Source organism: Gopherus evgoodei, chromosome 7, assembly GCF_007399415.2.
Source record: "Gopherus evgoodei ecotype Sinaloan lineage chromosome 7, rGopEvg1_v1.p, whole genome shotgun sequence".
Taxonomy (NCBI): domain Eukaryota; kingdom Metazoa; phylum Chordata; order Testudines; family Testudinidae; genus Gopherus; species Gopherus evgoodei.
The window spans coordinates 36,418,499-36,443,929 of record NC_044328.1 but is presented as its reverse complement, the minus strand read 5'-3'; the positions used below and the strand labels follow the sequence as shown (position 1 = coordinate 36,443,929).

The window sequence follows — 25,431 nt, the reverse complement described above, 5'->3', positions numbered from 1 at the left end:
CTCACCAGTGGTTCCCTAACGGGTCTTTGGCAGCACTTCGGCAGCGGGTCCTTCACTTGCTCTGGGTCTTCGGCAGCACTGAAAGACCCAACGCTGATGTGCTGCCGAAGACCCGGAGCGTGTGAAGGGACCCGCCGCCGAAGAGCTGTCACAGGGAACTGGTTCTTAGATTTTGACAACTCATCACTGAGTACACTTAAAAAGTTTGTGAAAATTTAAGGTCTAGAAACATGACCCATGAAGGAAGATTGACATGTGATAACATATGAGCGAAGATTGAAATATGATAACAGTTTTCAAGTAGTACAAATAAAGTAGCATCTTTTTACAAAAGTTTTTTCTTACAGTCTATAGGTATCACTAACTGCTACAGTTAGCACGTTTCTACACGTAGCAATTTCACATAGACTATCGTGCAAGAAACCGCTGTCTGTAGGCATTTGCTACAGCAGGTAGCAGTTTAATCCCATAGCAGTTTCTTACAATCTATACGTATCGATAAGTGCTACCGACAGCACATTCCTACGCGGAGCAGCATCCTACACACAGCTCCCACTCGGCCTGGCTGAACGCCGGAAGACAGCGGCCAGGGGGCCGGGCCAGGGCGGAGCATAATACCGGCTGCTTTCCCGGCCAGCTCTCTGTCACCGTGCAAGCCCCGCTCCGTTGCAGAGCCGGGTCCGGAGTCCCGTCCTAAGAGAAGGCTCCGTTTCCCCTGCCCGAGTGTCTGTGCAGAGCCCCTGACGCCGGTCTCCCCATGGCGAGCTGCTTCCGCGGCCCCCTCCCGGGGCGCCACTCGCTGCTGCTGTTGCTGCTCCAGGTCTCCCTCGCGCAGGAAAGGGCGGTGGCCACGTCCCTGCTGAGCGGCTATTTCGGGACCAAGTCCCGGTACGAGGAGGTGAATCAGCACCTGCTGCAGGACCCGCTCTCTCTGGGGCCCCCGGAGCCGGGGTACCTGCTGCCTTCCGCGGCCTGCGCCCCGCTGCAGCTCCGCGCCCTCATCCGCCACGGCACACGCTTCCCCACCGAGAAGCAGATCCGCAAGTTGGGCCAGCTGCACCGCCTGCTCCGCAGCCAGGAGCCGCCCTGCGCCGCCGCGCAGCAGTTCGCCCACTGGGACATGTGGTACCAGCCAGACATGGACGGGAAGCTGGCGCCCGAGGGCCGCCTCGACATGGAGCAGCTGGCCCAGCGTCTGGCCGCCCGCTTCCCGGGCCTCTTCTCCCCGCAGCGCCGCTTCGCCTTGGCCAGCAGCTCCAAGCACCGGTGCGTGGAGAGCAGCGCCGCCTTCCGCAAGGGGCTGCAGCTGGCCCTGCACCGACAGTCCCCGGGCAGAGGTAACGGAGCGGGAAGGACTGGCCTGGGTGCCCCGGCACACACAAGGGGGCGGAGGAATAAAATGGGGCCCTGCCCAGGACTGGCCTGGGGGCCTTTGGGCACGAGCACACACCACTGGCGCAGGTGAGGTGGAGCCCTTCCCTGGAACGGCTTACGTGCCTCCAGCACACATGAGAGGGAGGGCTAAGGTGTGGTCCTGCCTGCCCCACCCAGCACACGGGGGATGGGAGCCCCGCCTGGGGCCCCCAGCACCCATGGGCAGGACTGAGTTGGGGGTTGGGGCCCTGCGTCGGACTGGCCTTGAGGCCCCCAGCATACACCACTGGCGCAGGTAAGGTAGGGCCCTGCCTGGGGCTCGGGGTAAGATGCCACCCTGCCAGGGACTCACCTTGGTGTCCCAAGACACAAGTGGAGTGTGGGATGCAGAAACAGAACTTCCCCCTCCCCACACACAAGGAGAGGAGGTGTAAAACCCACCACTGCATAAAGGAAGCCTCCTTGAAACAATCTAGGATCGCTGCCATCTGCCATTGTCTCTCCAGTGCCTTCTCCAGCCCTAAAGACCTGTGATTAAATTGGTTTTAAAATGTTGTTGTTGTTGTAGTAAGTATAGAGGAAAATGTTTGCATTATAGGGTAGACATAATCTTAAGAATAGTTTGGTTAGCATGGTTCTCAATAGAATCTCTATGCATATTAGGGAAAGCAGCATTAGAGCCCTGCGTGAAATGCATACAATTGAAGCTAATGTAGTTTTCCATTTCTCTTATTGTGGACAGGGTTTAAGTCTAATAGAATGATTATAATTAACCTCTTAATTCTGACATAATATTTTGTTTTTTTATTATAAATTAGGGTATCTGACGGGTTGCCTCCCCATTCAGTCCTCAGACCAACTTTTATAAATTCTGGCAGGGAATTCTTTAAATTGTCTGTTTTTGTGTGTATTGTAGGGGTTTTCCATTAAGAATTGGTTTTCCTTTCAGATATCGAGAATGAGGAGACTGAGATTAATGACAAATTAATGAGGTTCTTTGATCATTGTGAGAAGTTTATAACCTGTGTAGAAGAGAATGCTACAGCTATGTACGAAGTGGATGCCTTCAAACAGGGTCCTGAGATGAAAAGGGTTTTGGAAAAAATTGCGGCTACCTTGTGTATACCTGTGCGTGAGTTAAATGCAGGTAGCGTACTTATTCTGTTTTTTAATTATTTAACTTGCATAAATGTTGTTTTCTAGGGTCTTCAGATAGTTATGAAAAACAAATAGTTTAAAATACTTTTTTATAGGCCTTTGGAAAGATTAGTGAAGACAACATGTCATATCAGTATTTGAAAAGAACAGCTTTTAAAAATTACATCATCTACTAAAGACAAAGTGGGTAGTATATCCTGACATAAATGTTGTATTACAAAGTTATAAAGAATCAGTTTTAAGAGTTTAATTGAGGAACCCTTCTGGGAGAAGGACCAAAGATACAAGGGAACCCCAAATTCTGGATTACTTTTAAGGAAAAAAGTATAGTTTAAAAAAATTTGGTGAGATTCTAGTTTTACCAAATCACATATAAATTGTAGTTTTATTCCACTTTACTTGTGTTAACTTAAATTTCTTAAATACAGTATTGTGACAATGAATATTCATTGTTAGTAAACAGTCACAGTAGGTTCTCTAGAAAAACTTTTCCCATTTAGCCCACAGATCATATTAACGTGATACAGGTTGAATGTCTATACTTCTCAAAATGTTCTCTTGAAGAAAAGACACAGCTCGTAGTCCAAACTAAAACTGATATAATGTGGTAAATATTTTTCTTTTCCACATTGAAACTCTCTGTATTAAATTCCGTATTCTACACAAATTTTATAGAAACTCTTATATTAGAATGTATAGGAAAATGCATAAGTTGCCTTTGTTGCTATTGAAATAACTGATGCCTTGATAATCCTCATACCTTCCACTAAATTGTAAGTGGACAAGTAAAATAGGAATGATTAGAGTGCTGACAATGTGTTGTGCCTAATAGGGAATTTTGTGTAAGCCTATGGGGTCATTGCTAGAGAATGTAAGAGATCACTATACTTTTGTAAGTTGTAGATTTTTGTTCTATGTGAAACTTGCAAGGAATTGAGTTGGATTTGCTATCTTAAATCAGAAAAGTAGTGCATTTGTTTTTGCCATCTAGTAGTCCAAATAACAAGGGAGTAAACATAGCCTTATTTCTATATCTTGTAACTATTGTCTACTGCATAATAATAATACACACCAGTACTAAACAGGTGATGGTTACACTTGCATGTCCCTGCTCTATGAAAGGCTTGCAGTCTAAGGCCCTGATCATATAAACCAGGGGTTGGCAACCTATGGCGTGTGAGCCAAAGGTGACACACAAGCCGATTTTTTTTTTTTTTTTTTTTTTTTTTTTTTTTTTTTTTTGGTGACATGTGGCGGCAGACTGAGCGGCTCAGCTCACCCCTGCTCAGGGGTTCCTGCTGCTGGCCCCTTGCCAGCCAGGGTCCCGCCACCGTCCCCACTCAGCACCTGCTGCTGGCCTGGATGCAGGAACCCCAGGCTGGCAGCGGGCTGAGACCCCGGCTGGCAGGAGCCAGCGGCCAAAACCCCAGAGCAGGGGCGGGCTGAAACGCTCAGTTGCTGCTCTGGGGTTCCAGCTGCTGGCCCCTTGCCAGCCGGGGTCCCCGCTGCAGCCCCACTCACCGTGCTTCCAGCTGGAGTTCCAGCATAGGCCCCCTGCCAGACAGGGTCCAGGCCTCTGGCCCTGCTCAGCCCTACCAGTCGCCAGCTCCACTCACCTCAGCTGTTGATCTGGGGTTCCAGCCACTGACCTCCTGCCAGCTGGTTAACAGCTGATCACTCAGAAGCCTGTGTGCAGCTTAAAGTATCCAAATACTCAGCAAGAAAAAGCAAGGGCAAGGATCACCTTAAACTGATAAGATCTGCATTTTAATTTAATTAAAGCTTCTGAAATCATTTTGAAAACCTTGTTTACTTTTACATATAACAGTAGTTTGGTTATATAATATATAGACCAGGGGTCGGCAACCTTGCAGAAGTGCTGTGCCGAGTCTTCATGTATTCACTATAATTTAAGATTTAGTGTGCCAGTAATACATTTTAAGGTTTTTTGAAGGCCTCTTTCTATAAGTCTATAATATATAACTAAACTATTGTTGTATGTAAAGTAAATAAGGCTTTTAAAATGTTTAAGAAGCTTCATTTAAAATTAAATTAAAATGCAGAGCCCCCCAGACTGGTGGCCAGGACCTGGGCAGTGTGAGTGCCACTGAAAATCAGCTTGTGTGCCGCCTTCGGCACCCTGCCATAGGTTGCCTACCCCTGATTGTAGAGAGACCTTCTAAAAAATGTTAAAATGTATTACTGGCATGCAAAGCCTTAAATTAGGGTGTATAAATTAAGACTCGGCACACCACTTCTGAAAGGTTGCCAACCCCGATATAAACATTTGAATAGGCCTATAATGCAAAATTGGAGTCTCAGCATACATCTTGTGTGTTGGGCTCTGGATTGGAGGTTGTTTTTTATTCTTGTTTATGTTCTTCCTCATAATAGGAGCGTAATGCTGGGAATTGTGCTAGAGAGCAAATAAACTTAATTGTCATCTATCATTTATTTATTTGGATTTATTACAGATTTGGTCCAAGTTGCTTTTTTTACCTGTTCATTCGAGTTAGCTGTTAAAAATGTGAATTCTCCCTGGTGCTTACTCTTCAATGAAGAGGATGCTAAGGTAGGTGTTGCTTGTATGTAGTATTGTGGTATTACTTTTGTGTAAAGTTGTTCTGTTCAGTTTTGCATATTTATGTGAACAGTTTGTTATACAGATATTCTTAGAAAAAAGTAGTTTTAGTTTAATGTTTCATTCAGATGTAATCTGCAATATTAAAGACATTACATAATTTACTACATTTTATAAAAAGCAAATCTGAGCATCAATTAGAACATAATGTAACAGAAATACCCATTTTTCTGTGTTAAGTGACAATCATTTAAACTTCTAAAGAGAAATGTTTCTCCTCTCTCCTTTTCCTATCAGGCTTCACTGTACCTGATAAAAACACTCAAATGTTTGTCTTTTCATCCCTCTCCCCCCATACAAAAAGACAAGGTGAAAACTGAACTTGAATATGTATCATTTATTCTTAAAATTGTGAAACAGTACCCCAGAAAATCAGTGACAGCAACTTAGAGCAGCCCTCTTAATCAGTGATGAGCTGCCAAAATCTTAACAACCGGTTCGCTACCGGGTCTTCGTGGCAGGTCTTTCATTCGCTCTGGGTCTTCAGCAGCACTTCGGCGGTGCATCCTTCAGTGCCACCGACGACTCGGAGCGAGTGAAGGACCCGCTGCCAAAGTGCCACCGAAGACTTGGAGCGCTGCCCAGTGAGTAAGCCCCATGTGGTTTTTTTTATGATTTTTTTTTTGTTGTTTTTTTTAAGTCATCCCTGCCAGGGCCCTGTCAAAACTGTTCAAATCGGGACCCACACTTCCTAGAGCTGGCCCTGCACATTGGGGTTGCAAAATTGTGTCAGGGGCCAGCAGGGAGTGGCTCAAGACATTTTGCCGCCCCAAGCACGGTGGCATGCCGCGGGGGGTGCTCTGCCGGTCCTGCGGCATCGGCAGACCTCTTGCAGGTGTGCCACTGAAGGCTGCTTGCCTGCCTGCCACCCTCCCGGCGACGGCAGAGTGCCTCCCGCGGCATGCTGCCCCAAGCACGCTCTTGGCATGCTGGGGCCTGGAGCCGCCTCTGGAGGCGAGGTAGGGAAGGCTGTGTCTCCCAAAACAGCTGTCCTCTCCATCCAACACCCCCCCCACGTCCTGCCCCCAACTGCCCCCCTCAGAACCTGCAATCTATCAACCCCACCTGTGCTCCTTGTCCCCTGGCCACCGACTCCCACTACCCCCCAGGTCTCCACCTCCTACCCAGCTTGCCCTGCTCCCTGTCCCTTGACTGCCCCAACTCCCTCCACACCCTTGCCCCCTGGTAACCGCCCCCCGAAACTCACTGTTGAATAATAGCTGACTGCATCTCCAAATATAATATGTACGTAGCCAATAAGTCAGATTTAATAGTCTTTATTGAATTCTGATATTTATTGCAAAATTGAACTAAGTGCTTTGATGAAGCAGTTTTTACAAGCACTAGTATGAATTGAAGCTAGCAGTTACATTAATTTAATCTCTGTTCTGTGGATATAATGAAAAGCTTGGCGAGAATTTAGACAGTAGCCATGGCAAATGTTACAGAACACCATCATGGGGTAGGGGTTATATAGCTACTGCCAGTCGTTGTAAACAAAAGAAATGATGTTTTAACAGTTAGCCAGTGAGAAACTATAGTATTTCCATTATTATACAAACAGGTCTTAAAGTCATTGCCTTTCTTCCTGATGTGTTAAAAACAATTACATTGGTTAATAAAATTCAAAGACGACAAGTTTTGTTTTTCCTAGTCACAAAGTGTAAAGGACAGATCCTCTTTAGAATGCTGGGTGATATAGTTTTACCATTATCTCTCCAGCTATTTTTCTGTGTAAAACAAGTTACATATTTAACCTTGTCTGAAACAGAGAGACAGATGAACATGAATAGATAATATAGGCTTTAAAAACGGAACTATAGACTGGAGAAAATGAGGCAAAAATAGAAAGGAAATGTAGAGGAGCGGATTTTGCTAGGGGAACAGCTGCTATTATTTAGAGCATACAGACAGGCAACTCATTCCCCTCGCCCCCCTGGGATCCCATCCCTCTCCCCCCACGAGCCTCGTCACCCCCAATTCCTCCCCCCACGAGCCTCGTCATCCCCCAATTCCTCCCCCCCCCCCCCGCAGCCCAGGCGCGCACTCCTTCCTCCCCTCCCCAACTTACCTTGGGCTCTGCAGGCTGCCAGCTGCAGTCTGATTCCCCTTGCAGCAGCGACTGCTGCTGGGAGACCAGACACCTCAGCTCTGTGCAGCAAGAGCGTCCTTTGCCGGAGCGCTACCTTCCCCCGGTTTGCCCCGCAGCCCCCTGAGCCTCGTCACCCCCAATTCCTCTCCCCCTCCCGACCTCGTCATTCCCGGATTCCTCCCTTCCCCCGATTCTTCCCCTCCGAGTCTCGTCTTATCTTGGGCTCCCGCAGAGTGATTGAATCAGCTCTGGCAGGAAGAGCTGCAGTTTGATTCAATCAGCCTGCCGGAGCCCAAGGTAAGACGAGACTCGGAGGAGGAGGAATCTGGGGGTGGCGAGGCTCGAGGGGGAGAGGAATTGGGGGTGACGAGGCTCGGGGGGCTGCGGGGCAAACCGGGGGAAGGTTGCTCTCGGGCAAAGGACGCTCTAGCTGCACAGAGCGAGGTGTTTTGTCCCCCAGCAGAAGCCGCGGCTGCTGGCTGTATGGTAACCCTAACAACCGGTTCTAAACCAGCTTCTAAATTTAGCAACCAGTGCCAACCGTCTCCAGCTCACCACTGCTCTTAATAAAAAAAAAAAGCCCTGTGCACTAGATGAGGCAGGGGTCCTTTGGAAAAACATGTGTCATGATGCAGTTGAAGACTCTTACCGCTAATTCTGCCCTCTTGTGTTTAGTTTCGGTAAGTCTGCATGGGCAACTGTAATTTTGGCATTTGCCTACTTTTGCACGATTGACTTTAACCTTAAAATTTGTTTGACTCCATTCATGTTAAAAAAGCAAATTAGGAAAAAATCCAACAAATTCCATCACGTTGAACCATATTGGCTCCCGCATAACTGATCGATGTTAGAACCTCTAGATCCACAGTACAGACATCTATTACTCGAGCTAATTGAGCTAATTGATAGCAGTAGTAGATTGTTGTCTACATGAGCCACCTGCTAGAGGGAGATGAGACACATTTTACCAGTGGGTTTCCCAGCTGCTTGCTGAAAGAAGAACGGTGAGACTTGGGAATCATTAATTCTATTCCAGGTTCTGAGGGGAGGATTCTCTAGTGGTTCGACCCTTGTGTGCAGTCCCCTCCAGTTTGTCCTAGTCTCTCTACCTCTATTTTTTAGAGCACGATAGAATTAGTGTTCATATCTGCAAGCCCTGAAGGAAGGAACAAAAAGTAAAAAGCAAACAAATAAGCAATAAAAAGCAACCGAGTAAGTACTTGTAAGCTTGTGGCTAAGGCACAGGATTTGAAGTCAGGAGGTTGTAGTGCCACTCTTGATCCAGCTACATACCTTTTGTGACTTTTAGCTTATCTTTCTCCTCCTGAGTTTCCTTATTGGTAAATTAGGATTAACATTCTTGCCTAGCTCACAAGATTGTTGAGAATAACTAGTATTTGTAATGCATATGTAGATCTTTTGATGGAAAGTGGTAAAGAACATTATTCGGGGTAACAGAAGAGGGAAGGAACCTAGGAATGAACCTGAAGCATGTTGAGTGTGGATGGGAGGTGTTTTTTGGCGGGTGGGATTATTAGGGTGTTGGGAAGCCTCCTTGTGTAGAGCCTGGCTGACCCCCAAACCTCTCCCATTCAGTTAGCCCCTGTCCCCACAGCCCTCATCCCCATGGGTCTCTGCAGCCTCCCCATCCCCAGCTCAACGCTGTTACCCCACTAGCTCCTGAGCCCATGCTCCAGTCTGTACCCCCACTAGCCATTCTGAACTGCAGTCTGTGACACCTCCCCCTCTCCACCAGCAGCTCTGTGTGCTCCACTCTGTCTTCACCTGGCTCTGCGGGCAGGGTGTTGTGATGAACTTCTACACCTGGGGGAGTTCTGCAGCACTGGGCATAGAATTTTGTATTTTCCTGCATAAAATACATTTTGGCTAAGAAGTTCTGCAGTTCTGCCTTTTGCCCACCATGGGCCGCTGTGGCACTAGAACAGCTGGCAGGAATGCAGCCAGCTGTTCTGGCACCACAGTGGACTCTGATGTACAAAAGGCAGAACTGCAGCACTTCTTAGGCAAAATGTGTTTTGTGCAGGGAAAATACAAAATTCTATGCCCAGTGCTGCAGAATTCCCCCAAGAGTAATTTATTTGTTTTAGAAATGTCTCATCCATCCCCTGTTCCTGATTTGGTGGTCTGTAGTAGACCTGTATCATGATGTGCCCTATTTTTGCCCCTTTTATCTTTACCCAGAAACTCACAGCTGGTCTGTCTCTCACCTCTTTCTGAATAAGTATATATATTCTTGATGTATAATGCAACACCATGTTTCTTTTTACCCTGCCTGTCCTTCATGAACAAGCTGTACCCCTGTATACCAGTCATGAGGCTTATCTCACCAAGTCTCTGTGATGCCATTATCATAATTTAGCTTTTGTACTGATACTTCCAGTTCTTCCTGTTTGTTGCCCATACTCCTTGCATTGTGTGTAGACTTCTAAGATGTTGATCAGAGTCCCTCTCTGATGTCCCTCTTGTTGCTCCTATGACCATATAGTAATTTTCCATAACCGCCAAAAATCTAATCCTCTTTTAAAGTCACTTTTTTCTTTATACTTATTTCTGGGCATTTGTCACTAGCTCCCTTTAAACCTAGTTTAAAGTTCTCCTCACCAGGTTGGTGGTGATTTTGGTCAAATGATCTTTTTAAAAAGTATGTTTGCCTCCAAACTAGTATCTTTAAAGGATTGTCTCTGAGAATGGAGCTGATGTATGAGTGTGCAGTAGAGAGCTAGGAATGGTGGGACCTGGCATGTAAATAGGGAAAGGGGCCAGAGGAAGAGCCCTGACATGATAGGGGTAGGGCAGGCCAGCCAGCCAGGTTAGCAACATGAAAGTAGGTACAGTAAACAACATAATAATCAAATCAATTGCTGGTTCAAGTTGGTTTGGTGGAGTATTGCAGTCTCTACCTCAGAAGAGCTGAAGTATTCATTTGTAATGACATGTTGCTCTGGCTTTGAGGAATGCTAGGATCTTCAAAAATCTGCCTCAGAAAGCTGATGTGGGGGAGACAAGTTGGGGTCTTCTGATGGTGCACTGGGTTTTGGTGTCCTGTGCAGCTGCCCATAGCAGGGGAAACTGGGCAGGGTCTACACTCCACATATTGTCTGATGGGATTCACTTCAGCAAGACAGGTCTTGGCACTAGGCTCTTTAAGCTGATCATTTAATGCTGCATTGTACATAAAAACAAGGTGATGACAGCCATAGAAGTTCAGGAAATTGCATTGCTCTTCTGCTTGAAGTTTTCCCATAATAAAAAGCTAATACAAATAGACATAGACTCATAGACTTTAAGGTCGGAAGGGACCATTATGATCATCTAGTGTAACCTCCTGCACAAAGCAGGCCACAGAATCTCACCCATCCACTTCAATAACAAACCCCTAACCTGTGTCTGAGTTATTGAAGTCCTCAAATTGTGGTTTGAAGACCTCAAGGTGCAGAGAATCCTCCAGCAAGTGACCAGTGCCCCATGCTGCAGAGGAAGGTGAAAAACCTCCAGGGCCTCTGCCAGTCTGCCCTGGAGGAAAATTCCTTCCTGACCCCAAATATGGTGATCAGTTAAACCCATTGGAAGGAGCTGTAGACTCATGCTGGAAGATCAGAAATCAGTGGCCATGTTTGGTTTGTTTGTTTGTGTTTTTAACTCAAGACACAACAGTAGGCATGTACTTTTTTTTTTTTAAGCTAACTGATCAAACTTGCTCATTTTCCTAAGAAGGTTGTCAGTGCCATGCTATTTTTAGTAATGTCTTCATCTAGACGAAATAAATGTTGCATTTTTGTTACACATTTTAAAATCTTATTCTAGGTACTGGAATACCTGAATGACCTAAAGCAGTACTGGAAAAGAGGATATGGGTATGATATCAACAGTCGTTCCAGCTGTATTTTATTTCAAGATATCTTCAAACACTTGGACAAAGCCATTGCAGAGAGTAAAAGGTGAAAAAGCTTTTTTTATTTTTCAACTTTCTGCAGTTTGGTCATAACTCGTACACGGCTCTAAAGGGGTAGACCTCAAGGAGATTAATGCTAAGAACTTGGATAATGGATCAAGAATTCAATAATGTTTGGGCTTGGTTAGCATCCTTTAAGGGACTGATTCTCTCATAAGTAATAAGGCAATATTAATTCATCATGTGCATCCTGTTTAGCCATATCAATATCTATGAATGGAGTGTCATCCAAAAATATTGATAAGATATGGAGGAGTTTTCACTTTGTTTTATGACCTGATCTGTCCTCCTACACACACATAGGTCAATGACTTTAACTCAAACTTTTAAAATTATTTATTTTCTTATCTGAGAGAGAGCTTTGCAAGTTATGGCCCACAGGGAAAACTTTTGAAGAAGTTATGGTGTTTAGCACACTATATTTTTTGTGTTGTAATAATTTCATTGAAAAGGAGAAAAGTACTTCTTCACATTATTTTATTTTCATTACCATAACCCCTAGGAACCTTAATCATGGACCAAGACCCATTTTGATAGATGCTGTACAAATGCAGAGCAAAAAGTCTGTCCTTGCCCCAAGGAGCTTAGTCTAAAGACGATCCCTGTTTGTTGGATTAACAAAAACCTGTGCTCTTTTTTTTTTTTTAAATGTTATTGAATCATTTAAGACTTAAGTGATTAGCCAGCAGCCAAATCTGAAAGAAATTAATCATTTTGATTTAGATAGTGTTGATGATCTGGTCCAGCACATTAAGAACAGCATAATTTTAAGAGATGTCAGGTTAAAATCATTAACAACAAGGACATTTGGTTTTTTTTTTTAAAGTTAAACTGAAAATATAGAATTTAACTTACTTCTTATCAGTAATATATCAGATATACGTGTATTTTCCTAGTTGTGTTTGCTCTGATTCTCCTGCTACTGGAAGAAGATAACTCTCTCTTTTTTTTAATTATTCTAAACCAGTGGTTTTCAACCTGTGGTCCATAGACCCCTGAGGATCCACAGAGTATATCTAAGATTTCCAAAAGGTGACCACACTTCTATTTGAAATATTTTAGGGATTGCCAAATAAAAAAGATTGAAAACCACTGTTCTAGACCAATTGAGATGCTTGAGTATAGTTCCTCCCTCTCTGGAGTAAGAGCACTGGTGCTTTTGAGATTTAATTGAGCTGTTTTATATAAAGAGTGCATCACCATAGACTTGTCGTCAGTAGTTACAGTACAGACAAAGATACCTGGCTACAAAAGCAATTTTAGAGCCAAGCCAGCTAGATTCTTTGAATCATCTCTTAAAACCACAGCTATCATCTCAGTCCCAGAGGATCTGGAGAGGGCAAGCCATTTACTCAGCATATTCAAAAGGCTGGCTTTCATCCAGGATTTGATGTGTAAATTACTCTGTGAGCATCAAACTTTTGCATGAATCTCAAGTCAGTGGTTCATACAGCAATATAGGAAAATGTCTCTGTCCTATGGACCTTCAGGATGCCTATCTGCAGATCCTTACTCTTCTACCACTTATTTCTATTGCTTCACCAACCTGGTACAAAAATGTTAATACCAGGCCTTACAACTTGGTTTGCCCTCAAATCCCAAATCTTTGTTCAGGTTATGATACTCAGGAAAGGCTGTTTCATAAACTTTTCAAGCCTTATCTTGACTGCCAGGTACATATTATTGTGAGCATACTATGTACACAGCCTGCACCAGGTTCTACAGCTTGTGCATCTTCTGTGATCCCATGTGGTGTTACTGCAGACCCTTGGGTCTCAAATCACAAGCCTGGATGTTGATTTTCCTAGTCACATTGGGCCTCTTCAACACCTGGTCTATTGGAAAATGCAGTCAAAGAACTGAGTTCCTAAGGATACCACCACAAATGGGAATCTCCTTCAAGAAGTTGCTCATCCCCAAAAGTTGCTCAAAGGGATGTCCTTTCATCCCCTTGACTGCCTGTAATCATGGATGTTAGCCTATACAAGTAGGGAACTTTTGTGGGAAAGGCTGTGGGCAGTGGTCATTCATGGGGGAAGTTGTCCATCAACCATCTGGAAGAGGGAGTGGTAACGTTAGCTCTTGTAGTTGGTTTTAGAATGAAGCATATAGTTCAGTAGAAGAAGACCGCATCCTCCAGCCAGGGGTTATGAACTGAGATGTCTATTTCAGTGGCTAACTGCAACATGTTGCATCAGAAATTCAAAAAAGCACTCGTGCTCAGTGGGGAGGAAGGCGGCCTCCAAGGACGAGGTACATCTTGATATCTCTTTCTGAATAGACTTCTGTGGATAACTGTTGTATTTAGTGATGGGAAAAGAAATTTTCAAATTCGTTCAAAGGCTGTTAGGACAGTGTTGACTTTTGTCATAAGTAGAGAACACCCTTGTTAAAGATCTGCAAGGCAGCTGCTTTGGGTTGAATGCACATTATTGCAGAATGCAGTGGTTGGGATGCTATAGTTGAGCAGAAGGCTGCTTCAGGAACCTGTAAGGCAGTAAACCCAGCATCATCCACAGATGTCGCTCCCAAATTTCATTTCGTTGGATGCTTGACAGCCGGCCAGGATGCTGGCGCATTTAGATGCCCCCACGGGTGCCATGGCTCCTGCAGGCACCACGTTGGGGTCCCCTGCTCTAGAGATGTCCTAGGAAACTCACTTAGCTTTAAAAGTTCACATAGTTTCAAATAGTCCTTTGAAGCTCATAACTCTTTTCTGGATTTAGATTAGTCAGGTCTTGTCCGTAGAGATGCTACATACAATAATACATAAACATTTCCATTTTTAATACAGTGAACTTCTAAAATACTTAAACTTCAGTAAGGTATAACTGAATTCAGTAAGGTTTATCCAGGATATTGCAGGAAATTTCTAAATATGTCATGTATAAAACAAGAATATGGACAGAATCACTGAATCAAAACATTTAATGTGGAACCCTTTTCTCCCTGGCACTAGGACTGCAGTGTCAAGCCGGTGGGCTGCACAGCTGAGCTGGAGTCAAGCTGCTCCATATTGAGAGCCTCCTGATCTGCTGTGCTATGCAGAGCTGAGAAGGGCGGCTGGGGACTGATGTTGGACTTCCCCCCCACCGGTGTACCTGGTCTCCACTGAGCTGGGATTGGAGGGGGTGGGGGTAGGGAGGCACCTCTCTGTGCACCAGATTCTGCCTCAGTAGCAGTTGCTGCCAGCTGCTGTCTGAAAGTGTTCAGGCTGGTGAGATTTGTGCTTAGAGACTCTCTTTCCTGCTCAACACACATTCTGTCTCTCTCACACACACTTCTATGTTACTTTTACTGTATATCTGCAGAATTTGTTTAAATTGTTGGATTTTTTTGTAAAATCAGTTTTTCCCATTGCAATGCAATTCTGATTATTTGTGTGCATTTAAGGTAAGGCTACTTATTGTCAACATATCAAACAATTTTGATTAAAAAAGCCCCCATTAAAATGGAAATTTTTTGTTAATGGAAAAAACACAATCTGAAAATAATAAATCTGAAAAGTCACAATAATAAAACCAATTCCATAGGGCCCTAGAAGTGAAGAGGAGAAGGGGGCAGAAGCAACAAAGGTATGAGGAAAAATAACAAAACCAATGGGAGTGTTTACAGATATTTTGTAAGAGGCTCAGGGTGCTGCACTTTCACTGTAGTGTGCCAATAATCTAGTCTGTTGAGGGCTCTTTTTTAGACCTAAATCCTGAGTATTGTTATGGAGTATAGTCTAATTTTTATACAAATACTCCCCTTTATATGAGCAGAGGAATAATAGGGTAAAGATGAATAATCAATCAAGTGAACTTACAAGTCCTATCTGAGGAGATGTGGAAAAATACCTATGTTAAAAAAGTACCAAATGCATGTTTTTAATTAAAAGTGATCCTGTTGGTTTTTAATTCGAGATCACTAAAATGTTCATGTAGGTTTGTCTTACTGACTTTAAAATTGAATCCACTAGCTTGACTTAGGCAGCAATTGAACAAAATGGATATTCATTCTTAACAGCTTTAGGGCTTCATGTGTTATAGAAATTAAAAATAAAGTGGAGTTTAGGTCTAATACATGTGGGTGACATTAAAACTGCTTGAGTTTGTAGAGAAAAAGGGCATAACTTACTGAAATTTGAGACTCAAATGTGCTTCTCTGCCTTCTCCTGCACTTCCACTTTTTCCAGTGAGGTGGGAAGTAAATATTTGTTTAACTCTCATCTGAATTCATCACCTCTCGTTATGTCCAGCAAACAGAGTAACACATACTCATGGACTTGTGTGTTAACCACTCACCACAGCAAAATATTAAGAATCCTTAGTATTTTGGTTCTGAGACCCTGATCTTGCAAACAAATATGTAAATTCTTAACTTTACTAGCAGGAGCAGTTGCAGCTTCAGTGTGCCAACTCAGTTGAACAAAATCGCTTAATACTTTCCATTTGGCTTTTGAAAGCAAGCAAGGATGCTTGCTGCTTATCACTCTTGAAGCCCTTTGCTTGACAACTAGTATTAGGAGATGAGTTTTCATTGAGTGTGCTAGCTATGATGTGATCTTCTTTTTAATCTATAGCCGAGGTGTCAGCACTAACGCTTTGTGTTTAATACCAGATTCTCTTTTAATTCCTGATCTTTAGGATTCATCTAAAGAGAATTAAAAAGAAACTGTTAGTCTGCTTTGGTTGTCAGCTATTTGGTAAGCAAGAAGTTAGATACACTTAACATTAAAAGTTTGCCTCTCAAAATAAAAGCTGTGTAATTTACTCTTCTTACAATTTGGAACAGATAAGCATTCTGAATTGATTTGTCAGCATTTATAGAGCTGTAATATAGATTAGTTTTATTTAGTTAAATGCACTGGGTAAGAGAAACATGAAGCGAAGCATCAATATAATCTAAATGTTCAATTTTGTGTGTGTATTTAATATACCAAATTGACTGCAGTATCATACATGAGCCTGTGCTAAGGAGCTGACTTCCTCTCATGCCCGTACACGTACCATCATGCATGTGTTTAAAATCTAGCAGCTGCAAGGGGAATACTTGTTTTGGGAAGGGGTTGGTGTGAGTGTGAAGTTTTTTATTATAATAATAATAAATAAAAAAGCCACAACAACATATGAATCCATCTATTAGATAAAGAGGTGGGTGGACCCTGAAGTTATGTTGTGTTTTTGATTCTGGGTCCCAGTGGCTATGCAAACAACGTGAGCTCCAGTCTGTTTGTCACCAGAGCTCTTAAGTGGAGTTTTAGCTTTATAATTGAAAATGAAGAGTTGAGTGTTCTGAGAAATTACCTCTGCCTGCCTAGGGCTGGGACGAGGGAGAGAGATGCCCTGATCTCCCCCCAAACCTCCATCACCTCACCCACTGCCCCCACTCTCCACATTCACCTGTGAGCGCAGCTGGTGCATAGTCCTTGATGGCCTCATGTGCTGCAACCGCACAGTACGCACCTTAGAGGGAACACAGGCCAGGATACTTCTCAGCTGGTATCACTGGCACTAGACATGCTGAAACCACTAAGCCACGTTTAAAGGAAGCATATTTTTTTTTGGTGAGAAAGTCACCTTGCTTTTGTTGGGGAGCCATTTTCCTAATGTCTGAAAGATTTTTGCAGTCCACTGGTACCCACTTTTATTGATTTTTTGTAATGCAATTTATACTTCCTTTTATTTCTAGAAACAGCTCTGACCAGAAAGTGTTTTCATTCTTGCCATTTTATTTGTCAGGTTAAATAAGGTCTCAAACACTTTGGTTTTGTCTCATAGCCTGCTAGTCCCCTCCTTCTGACACAAGTGGAGTGAAAGCTTTAAATTTTTTATGGAATTCTAGTTTGACTTTTAAATACCCTTCAGATCATATGCCTTTTACAGTGTCCTTTTTCCTTCCAGGAAGGTTAAATAAAATCAATTTTTTAGCTAGTAAAGACTTCTGGGTTTTTGTGCGTGTTTTGTTTTGTTTTTGTTGTAATAGCTTTGCAGGTACCGGTAAATTTGGGGTTTTAATCTAGTTTTTATTTGATCAGATTGCTATCACTGACTGTACTCAGTAAGTATTTACTACTAGTCCCTATAAAAATAATTCAGAGAAAACAATAAAATAGTAAATGGAGGTGACAGAAGAGGGAGGAAAAATAGGTGAGAAATAGTCAAGCAGTGTATCTAAAAATGGCCTAAAACATGCTCATTCATTCTGAAATTTACAAAAATTCTTCACTTGTTAATATGCTTCAGGTTATTCAGATTTGTAATTTGAATAATATTCATCTAATGTATATCGTTTTTACACTTTACTCACTTTGGACAGACTTTCTGGTTTCACTCTGGGTCTCATGCACTAGCAAAAACACAATTGTATTTGGGTTTCAGACACAGCAGGGAACTCTTAAACACTGAGAATTTTGTGAGCTATTTGACACTGTTTTTATCTGTACTTTTGTCTATGGATAGGAGATGAACAATGTGTCATCTGTACAGCAAATAGGTCAGAATGCATATGCCCAAGTCATGGACATTTTCTGTTTAGGTAATTATAAAACATTACAATTGGTTTTAAGTTTTGAATAAAAACAGCATGTAGTTCCATCACAGAGCAGAAGATGGCAGAATTAAAACAGTGAAGACTTGAATATAAAACTGTGAATTAGCTAATTTGTTCACTAAGTAATGCTTAAAAGTACATAGATAGCTATCTCCAACCACTATTGCATCTGAGCATTTCATAAATATTAACTGATCATCCTCACCCCGTGTGTCAGGGAAGTATTCATGATGCCCATTTGTACATCAGCTCTTCATCTGTAAAAGAAGTGTCTTCCCCAAGGTTCCACAAGAAGTGGAGGGTAAAGCTGAGGTTAGAACCATATCTTCTGAGCCCCAGTCCAGAATTATATATATATATATATATATACACACACACGCATTCATTGCTCTCTACTCTTGGTAGAGCAGCTTCAAAACGGCAAGCAAATGTTATCTTTCATATTGGGCAATAGTTATTCATTCATAAACAAATTGTAAAGATTCCCCTTTTGTGGGATGATACCTCACTTCACCAAATTGAAAGCTATCTTGTAATTGATTTTCTGAAAATTCTCAAAGCAGAGGATGAATAATTCATTTATAAGGTGACATAACTTTTATTTCATTAAGTGCTCCTTTATTTTGAGAGTGGGTAAATAGGTCTGTCCAAAAGTAGAAGGCTCTAATGAACAGGTTGGCAGGGGCACACTTGTGCTCTAACTATAAAGAAAATCTGTTGTTGAATTATATTTAATTTGACAGAATGCTTTACACTTATATTGTTACATTTGCCTGTATTGTCTTAGATTTTGTAGTTTTTTTGCTTTTTTCTGTGGACCAGTTACAGCTGAATGTGGGAGAAGGACCTTTTCTTTTGTGTAACCATAATACTGGTTTGTGCCACTACATTTTTATTGAGTTGGCAAATATTGTTGCATAACGGACTTTAAGATGTTTGACTAAAATATGTAGTTGCTTCATCAAGACTGTTTAGTTCTTACATTTTCTGATAATGTTTGACCTTGAGGAAATATTTTTTGCACTTAGTCACGTTTTTTTGAGAGGACAAAAATACTTCAACAGTCTACAATATCGCTCTGGAAAGTTAGGGCCCTTGGCCTCCCTCACGTTCATCATGCGATCAAAGGTTTTAAACAGTTTTTGAATCTGCTAGCACTAAGTCATGATGGGGTCTCTATTTTAAGCTAGTGTCATTCTTCAAAACCACAATTTATTCTACAGTAAAGTGTAAGGAAACCTAGTTTTTGTAATTTGGGAAATTACAAAATTTGTGGGGAGGGATAACTCAGTGGTTTGAGCACTGGCTTGCTAAACCCAGGATTGTGAGTTCAGTCTTTGAGGGGGCCATTTAGGGAACTGGGGTAAAAATCTGTCTGGGGATTGGTCCTGCTTTGAGCAGAGGGTTGGACTAGATGACCTCCTGAGGTCCCTTCCAACCCTGATATTCTGTGAAATGATTTATCTCAAAACAAGATACATGTATCTGCTGCAAGCTTTCTGGTATGCGGTAACAGCTTAACAAACTTCTGGTAGCTTTCTAACAGTAATCAAAGAAAACTTTGTTTGCAGAATTGAGAGTACATACAGTTCACTTTTGGAAGGTTTTTTTTTCACAATTATAAGAGTTAGTTTGTTAATGAAAACATGATTTCTGCAGAATCTGAATCTGTTATGGGAGCCAGATGATTACTTAACACAGACTAGATGTTTCAAACTTAGTAGTGTCACACCACTGCAATAGTTTGTGTATATGCAGAAAAAACTGTGGTTTATAAGAGGACCTCTCGTCATACTTTCTCATCTCTTCCTTTAGAAACTTTTAAATAGAAAATGCTTATTTTTAAAATATCTGATAAATGTGACCCTTAAGCGTGTCCTTCTCATTTTATTTAAGGTTCTTATTGACATAGGACAGCATGTGCATCTCATACAAGAGATAGTAAATTATTTTTAATTTTTTACTTTACTTTTTTTTAGTAAGCATGGGGTAACACACTGTCACTCTTTCAACTAGTAGTTATTTGTTTTTTCAATTATAAATTCAGACATGACACTTGCTCTGCTCTCAAGACTTCATATACATTTAACTAGAGCACTACTACCATGTGTAATAAGGTGGCAGATTCTAGGATGCATCATACAGGTATACAGGTCTCTCTTCTCTTGCATAGGTATGCAGAAGAATTTTTCCTGAATGCATCTTTTGTTCCAACCAGAATATCACAAGTTGGAATGTCCCATTAAGGCAAAGGAAACTAGGAAATGGGATAGAGGAGGTCCTGAAGAAGCTTAAGAAGAAATCTTAGTTGAACGTGTGGGTGTAATGTTTTAAGTAATGGCATGGGAAAGAGAGCAAGTTTGGACTGTATTCTGTCCTCATATTCCTTGTTAAGAACAGGGTGAAAACTCTGACTTTAACCAGAATATTACATTATCAGGAACAGATGCATTTGAGGATGTATCTGCATATATTAGCTGTGGATTTATTTTAAGTAGATTGGATTTTTGGAATATGCATTTGTGTTCTAGGAACATTCCCCTCGGTGTCGTACTGAGCTGCCCTGGGTGATTACACAAGAGGAAAAACCTGGAAGGTTTGTAAAGGCTAGCTGCATCACAGTTTGATCTTTGGGATTATAAAAGAAAAATAACTTGCGCAACATGAAAATGTGAAATTTGAAACTGGGGCAGAAAACACCATGCTGTGTACTTTAGTTTAGTAGAATCAACTCTTTTTGTTTGGTTTACGTAGGGTGAGACATGAGTGACTGGATCTTTGCATCTGAGTGGACACCGTTGGTCACTGGGTAGAGTGATTTCAAGTGCTGTCAATTCAAAAGGCCTTGGTGCACTACTATTTAATGGTGGCAGTTGCCCCTCGTTAGTGGAAGGACAGTAATGACTTTCTGTTCTGGCTTCTATAAACTGTAGACAAAGGAACAAATTCTTCATTTCAGGTTTGTGGTTTACCCAATATGAGTATACAGTACTTTGGCCAAAATAATTAGACTTCAGTAGTCTGAGGATATCCCAATATTTCTACATGGTCTTCCCCAAGAAAATTAGAATGGTCACTTCTGGAGTATTTCTGTTAGACTGTCATATTGCATGGCAGACTTCTTAAACTGAAAGCACACTTGCCTTACTATATAAAAAGTAGAACAGATTATGAAAACATGTAGAGGGATGAAATCAACATGCAGTGATTCCTGCCTTACTAGGTCCCAGGCACTCAGCTGGGGAAAGGCGTAGGTAAGTAAAGCTCCATTTACACAGACAGTGGCTTATCTCCAAACCTTGCACATTCATTGCAACCACCCTTCTCAGGTAAAACCCAATGCTTTTGAAACAAACAAGACTTACCAAATGTCTTTCTGATTTCACTATATTGAACTCTCATTTTCCTGGTGACATGACATCCAGCATGGATAGGGCCTAGGAGCTACAATCGATCAGATATTTGTTTTAAGTATGAAGACTGTTTTATGGGTTTTTTAATCTCTCTATCTCAAACAAAAACTAGCAAAACTACCTTAAATACTCACACCTCACAACAGGAGCCTTGCCTCATTCCTTGCTCACATAACAAAATTTATACTGATTAAAGCAGTGCCTGTAGACCTTCCTAAATTCTTCAGTACTTAAGTAAGTTTGGCATGTAATACTAGCTTTTCTTGGTTGCACACTTTAAGAACTTGATAGTAGAGAGCTAAATCTTCGCTGGTGATTTACCTCCCCGCAGGCTGCTCTGGGTGTCTGAAATGATGTACATGCACAGCTAGGGAGTTGTGTGTGACTTCTATTGCAGTTTACCCTTTGTTTCCCTAACAGAAAGTAATGTTTCCTCTAGGGAAACAAAGAAATCTACAGGGGACACTTATTATGTGTAGTGGCACAGAATTCTCCCCAGAGTATCATATCTACAACATCCACCTTTTCCACCACCGCCCCTGGAGCTGCTGACTGGGACTTTCTGCCCTGACGACCTCATCAAAATGGGTTTGCGCCCCACACTTTGAGAAACACTGACTTACTAGAACCAGTTTTCTTAAACTGTAAATGACCAAATAGGATTAGAATGGACACAACCTTACCCATAATGGGTGCTGTTGTTCCCATTTTGAAATAGCGTGAGCAAAAAAGTCTAGTTCAAAAATTCTTTCCCTTTCTTAAATCTCAGCACAACTTAAAAGTGAAGTATTTTCATGGGCTTCTTTTTAATATGAGATGTAATAGATCCCTTGAAAATTCTTCCTGATAAAACTGGTGTTCTCTAGTCAATACATACATAACATTTTTAAACATGGCATCAAAATTCTACATAATTTTCATTGTTGAGTTTCCTTATTTTTAAGTGCTATGTACATATATCAGAATTCCAGTTAGTATATTTAGTTTTCTCTGAACAGCTTGATTTTAATCTAGTGGCTTCAAAAGACTTGCGCAAGCTGAAGTAACAGAAGTTAGCATGTATTCCTGTTCCAAAAGCTGCAGAAAACTTTGTTCCGTGAGTTCAGAAAAGATCTAGAATAAGAGGTGTGTGTTTCTAGGTCAGCGTTTCTATTTAGTTTTGGTGACACAAGTGCTCTAACAATCTTGATGAACTGGTTCATAGTATGTCTGAAAGTCCCGTGATTGTGTCATTTGCTAGTTGGGATAATGTGACTTTTTCTCTTCGCCAATGATATGGGGAGACTTATGGCCTGATGCAAAGCTTGTTAAAGTCCATAGGAAAGAGGCCCTTATTCTTAGGTAAATTGCATTTTTAAAGCAGATACCGTGTGAGGTGTACCCTGTTTAGAGCCACAGCCCTCCATTGAGTGACTGCTGCTCATTAGAGGCTTTCAGACTTTGTCAAAGCTATCAAGCAGTTCTGGTTATTGCATTGCTTTACTAATCATTTCAGAAAATCACACATCAGTCACTTTTCTACTTTTGCGTTTGTTTTTTGTGATACCCAAATTAAAAATGACTTGTCCTCCTGCTTTCACCCAAATTTGAAATCTCTTGTGGAATTCCACTGCTTTAATGATGGAAGCCACAGCTCTTGGGTCTGTTTTAGAAAAAACGTTCCTTATAGTATTTTTAAATTATCTTGCATATTTTAGTCTGAGGTGGAATCTGGTTTCAGATATTCATCCACATGTCAGGTCTAGATTTAATAAAACGTGAGAGACTAAATGTCTGAAGTGTTCTCTTCTTCAGTACTTTATTGGTATTTGATCCTGGGCCACTGTACACAATTAACCCCTGTTCAGAGATACACCAGTTTCAAATATCTGTGCTTGTGTAACTCCCATATCCATTATGCCAAAGTTGAAAGTAAATCAGGAAGACTGTCATGGGGTGAATGGCATGTCAAGAGCATTGGGGCTAACTAGCCCATGATGACTCTGTGGGCTACACTTGGGATTAATCAGGTGCTCTAGGTGGTGGCCCTTCAGTTTTATGGAGCAGCTGACCTACAGCGAGGCTGCTAGAACACTGTAAAAGAAAAGATTCTTAAAAGGGAGCTCTCCAGAGAAGCTCTGCAACATGTTGGAAGGAGTCCACAGGCAGTAGAGTAGGTTTCTATCAGAGTGAATGAAAAACCCAAGAGAATGGTCAAGGTCCCTTGGCAGGGGAGACATTGACAGAGTTCCTCTCATGAGGCTCTGAGAAGAAAGCTGGTGTAGGCCTCCAGACCAGAGTCCTATAGGTGGACTCTGGCTCCTGGGAAGGGGATAAGAAAGAGAGAGATCTGGTAGAAGAAACCCACAGAGAGCAGAGTAGACTCCCGTATGGGAAACCCTGAGTTAAAGCCAGCAGTGGATAGTGGAAATCCACAAGCAACAGGTTACACTCCTATGGGAGAAGTCCTGGGTTAGGACTTTTAACTGGGAAGGAGGAGATCTCCACAGCAAACTGCCAGAGTCCCTGAGTGAGGCAGGAAGTGTAAGGAATCCTGCTGGAGAAGTAGTAACTAGTTTGGCTTGAAAGGGACTAAAGAAGAATTATTACTTTGGATTTGTTAGGGCTTTAATTGGAACCTTTTTGTTCCCCCAGAACGGGGGTTGGATTTTGTGACTTTGCCAGGGAGCTGAGCCCTGGAAGACCTTGTGAGAGGCAGACAACTAAAAGGAGGCACCGGAGATGTTGATCCCTTACAGTATCACACCTTGACACATGGGGGGGGGGCTACTATAGGTGGTGAGTACAAGGCCTTTTTATTGAAAAAGCTAGCTGCTCCCATTTCTCTTGGGAGCTTTAAGACAGCCTAGAGAATGTTTGTTTTAACTTACTGAGTGATGAGAGTGAGTAGCGAATGGTTGGGATAACTTACCTAACACAAAATAGATTGAAATCTTGTGTCAGAAAGCCTTTTAGCACTACATAAAAGATTAAAAATGTAGTACTGGAAAATTCTCAGAAACACTGGGTGCAGGGAGGGAAGCAACAAAGAGTCCTGTGGCACTTTTATAGACTAAAAGATGTATTGGAGCATAAGCTTTCGTGGGTGAATACCCACTTCGTCAGACCCACGAAAGCTTATGCTCCAATACATCTGTTAGTCTGTCTACAAGGTGCCACAGGATTCTTAGTCTGGATCTGTAAAAAGCAACAAACACAGATACACTTCTGATACTTTAAAAAAACAAACAACCAACCATGTATCCAGATGTCTGAGAGGCTGCTGGTTAAAATTCTAGGCGTGTTTAGATAAAAACTAGTGATTTGTATTTGGTAAATAAGTTAGCTTTGAAATAGTATTTTTTTTTACTGCATACAACACATTTCCTTTACTTGAAATATGTATGAATTAACTCTTTTTCTATCATTCATTTTATGGCCTAAGGGTATTTTAAAGTGGGTTAGATTTAGGAATAAAATTGTTTTGTAATTTTCCTTCACCTTTTGTCTGCTGTTTAATTCAAGGAAAGTAATTATTTCAATCTCTCCTTAATCTGTTATGATTCCCCTGGGCTCAGGACAACTTAGTCTTGAGCAGTAAGTTGTATTTAACTTGGAACTGCAGAATTTTTCCTTTAGGTATGACACTCCAGAATTTCTTGTCTTGGTCTACTTTTGGGTCTTCAGGAACTGACTGACATTGAACTCCTTGATATGCAGCTACTGTACTTCGGTAGTTACCATAAAGCCTTTCTATTCATCTTTTAAAACTAGCCTTCCCATAATATTCTGCAGGCGTGGATCCCAAAGACAGTTTTGAGAACTGGTTGGAGTATGTTTTCAATTAATAGGGTTATTTTTCCATCTGTTATGAAGTGAGGATAACTGAAGATGCAAGTGTGGAATATCTAGATTTAACATTATGTTGGTTCTTCAGAGGAAACGAAGAACCATGATTAGACCCCCTACCGTGTTGTGCAAGTGCATAGTTAGAAGGTTGACTATCAAAAATGAGTGATCTCCTTTGCACAATAATCTCTTAATTGCTTCACTATTTTTGACTAAAATTTTGTGTGCCAGTAATTAAATATGGATTCATAACTAAGTTGAAATACTTCTTTGCATCACTGTATTTAGACAGTAAAACCCTGCAGATTTTATGCTTTAATTGTAAGATAGCTTGGTTGAGTTTAAAACTTACTCCAAGAGCAAGATACATAATTTTCGTGTGCTTCTGTGCGTTGCAGAAATGGCCATAATGTTAATC

The 25,431-nt window shown here is 41.8% G+C and overlaps 1 protein-coding gene across 5 annotated transcripts in view; it reads left to right on the top strand.

Moving 5' to 3' along the window:
• The first annotated feature begins 220 nt into the window (after positions 1-220).
• MINPP1 (multiple inositol-polyphosphate phosphatase 1) overlaps positions 221-25,431 on the top strand; it is a 62,840-nt gene continuing 37,629 nt past the window's right edge. Inside the window, exons 1-5 of one of the 5 annotated variants that reach the window (XM_030570177.1) lie at positions 221-1,337; positions 2,324-2,521; positions 5,007-5,104; positions 11,091-11,224; positions 20,304-20,368. In XM_030570177.1, the coding sequence (XP_030426037.1) occupies positions 758-1,337; positions 2,324-2,521; positions 5,007-5,104; positions 11,091-11,224; positions 20,304-20,343 (1,050 nt within the window). In that variant the 5' untranslated portion in view covers positions 221-757 and the 3' untranslated portion in view covers positions 20,344-20,368. Of the gene's footprint in view, positions 1,338-2,323; positions 2,522-5,006; positions 5,105-11,090; positions 11,225-14,197; positions 14,506-15,866; positions 16,046-20,303; positions 20,369-25,431 lie in introns of those variants that run through there. The other 4 variants (XM_030570174.1, XM_030570176.1, XM_030570175.1 and 1 more) reach the window with 4 other exon arrangements.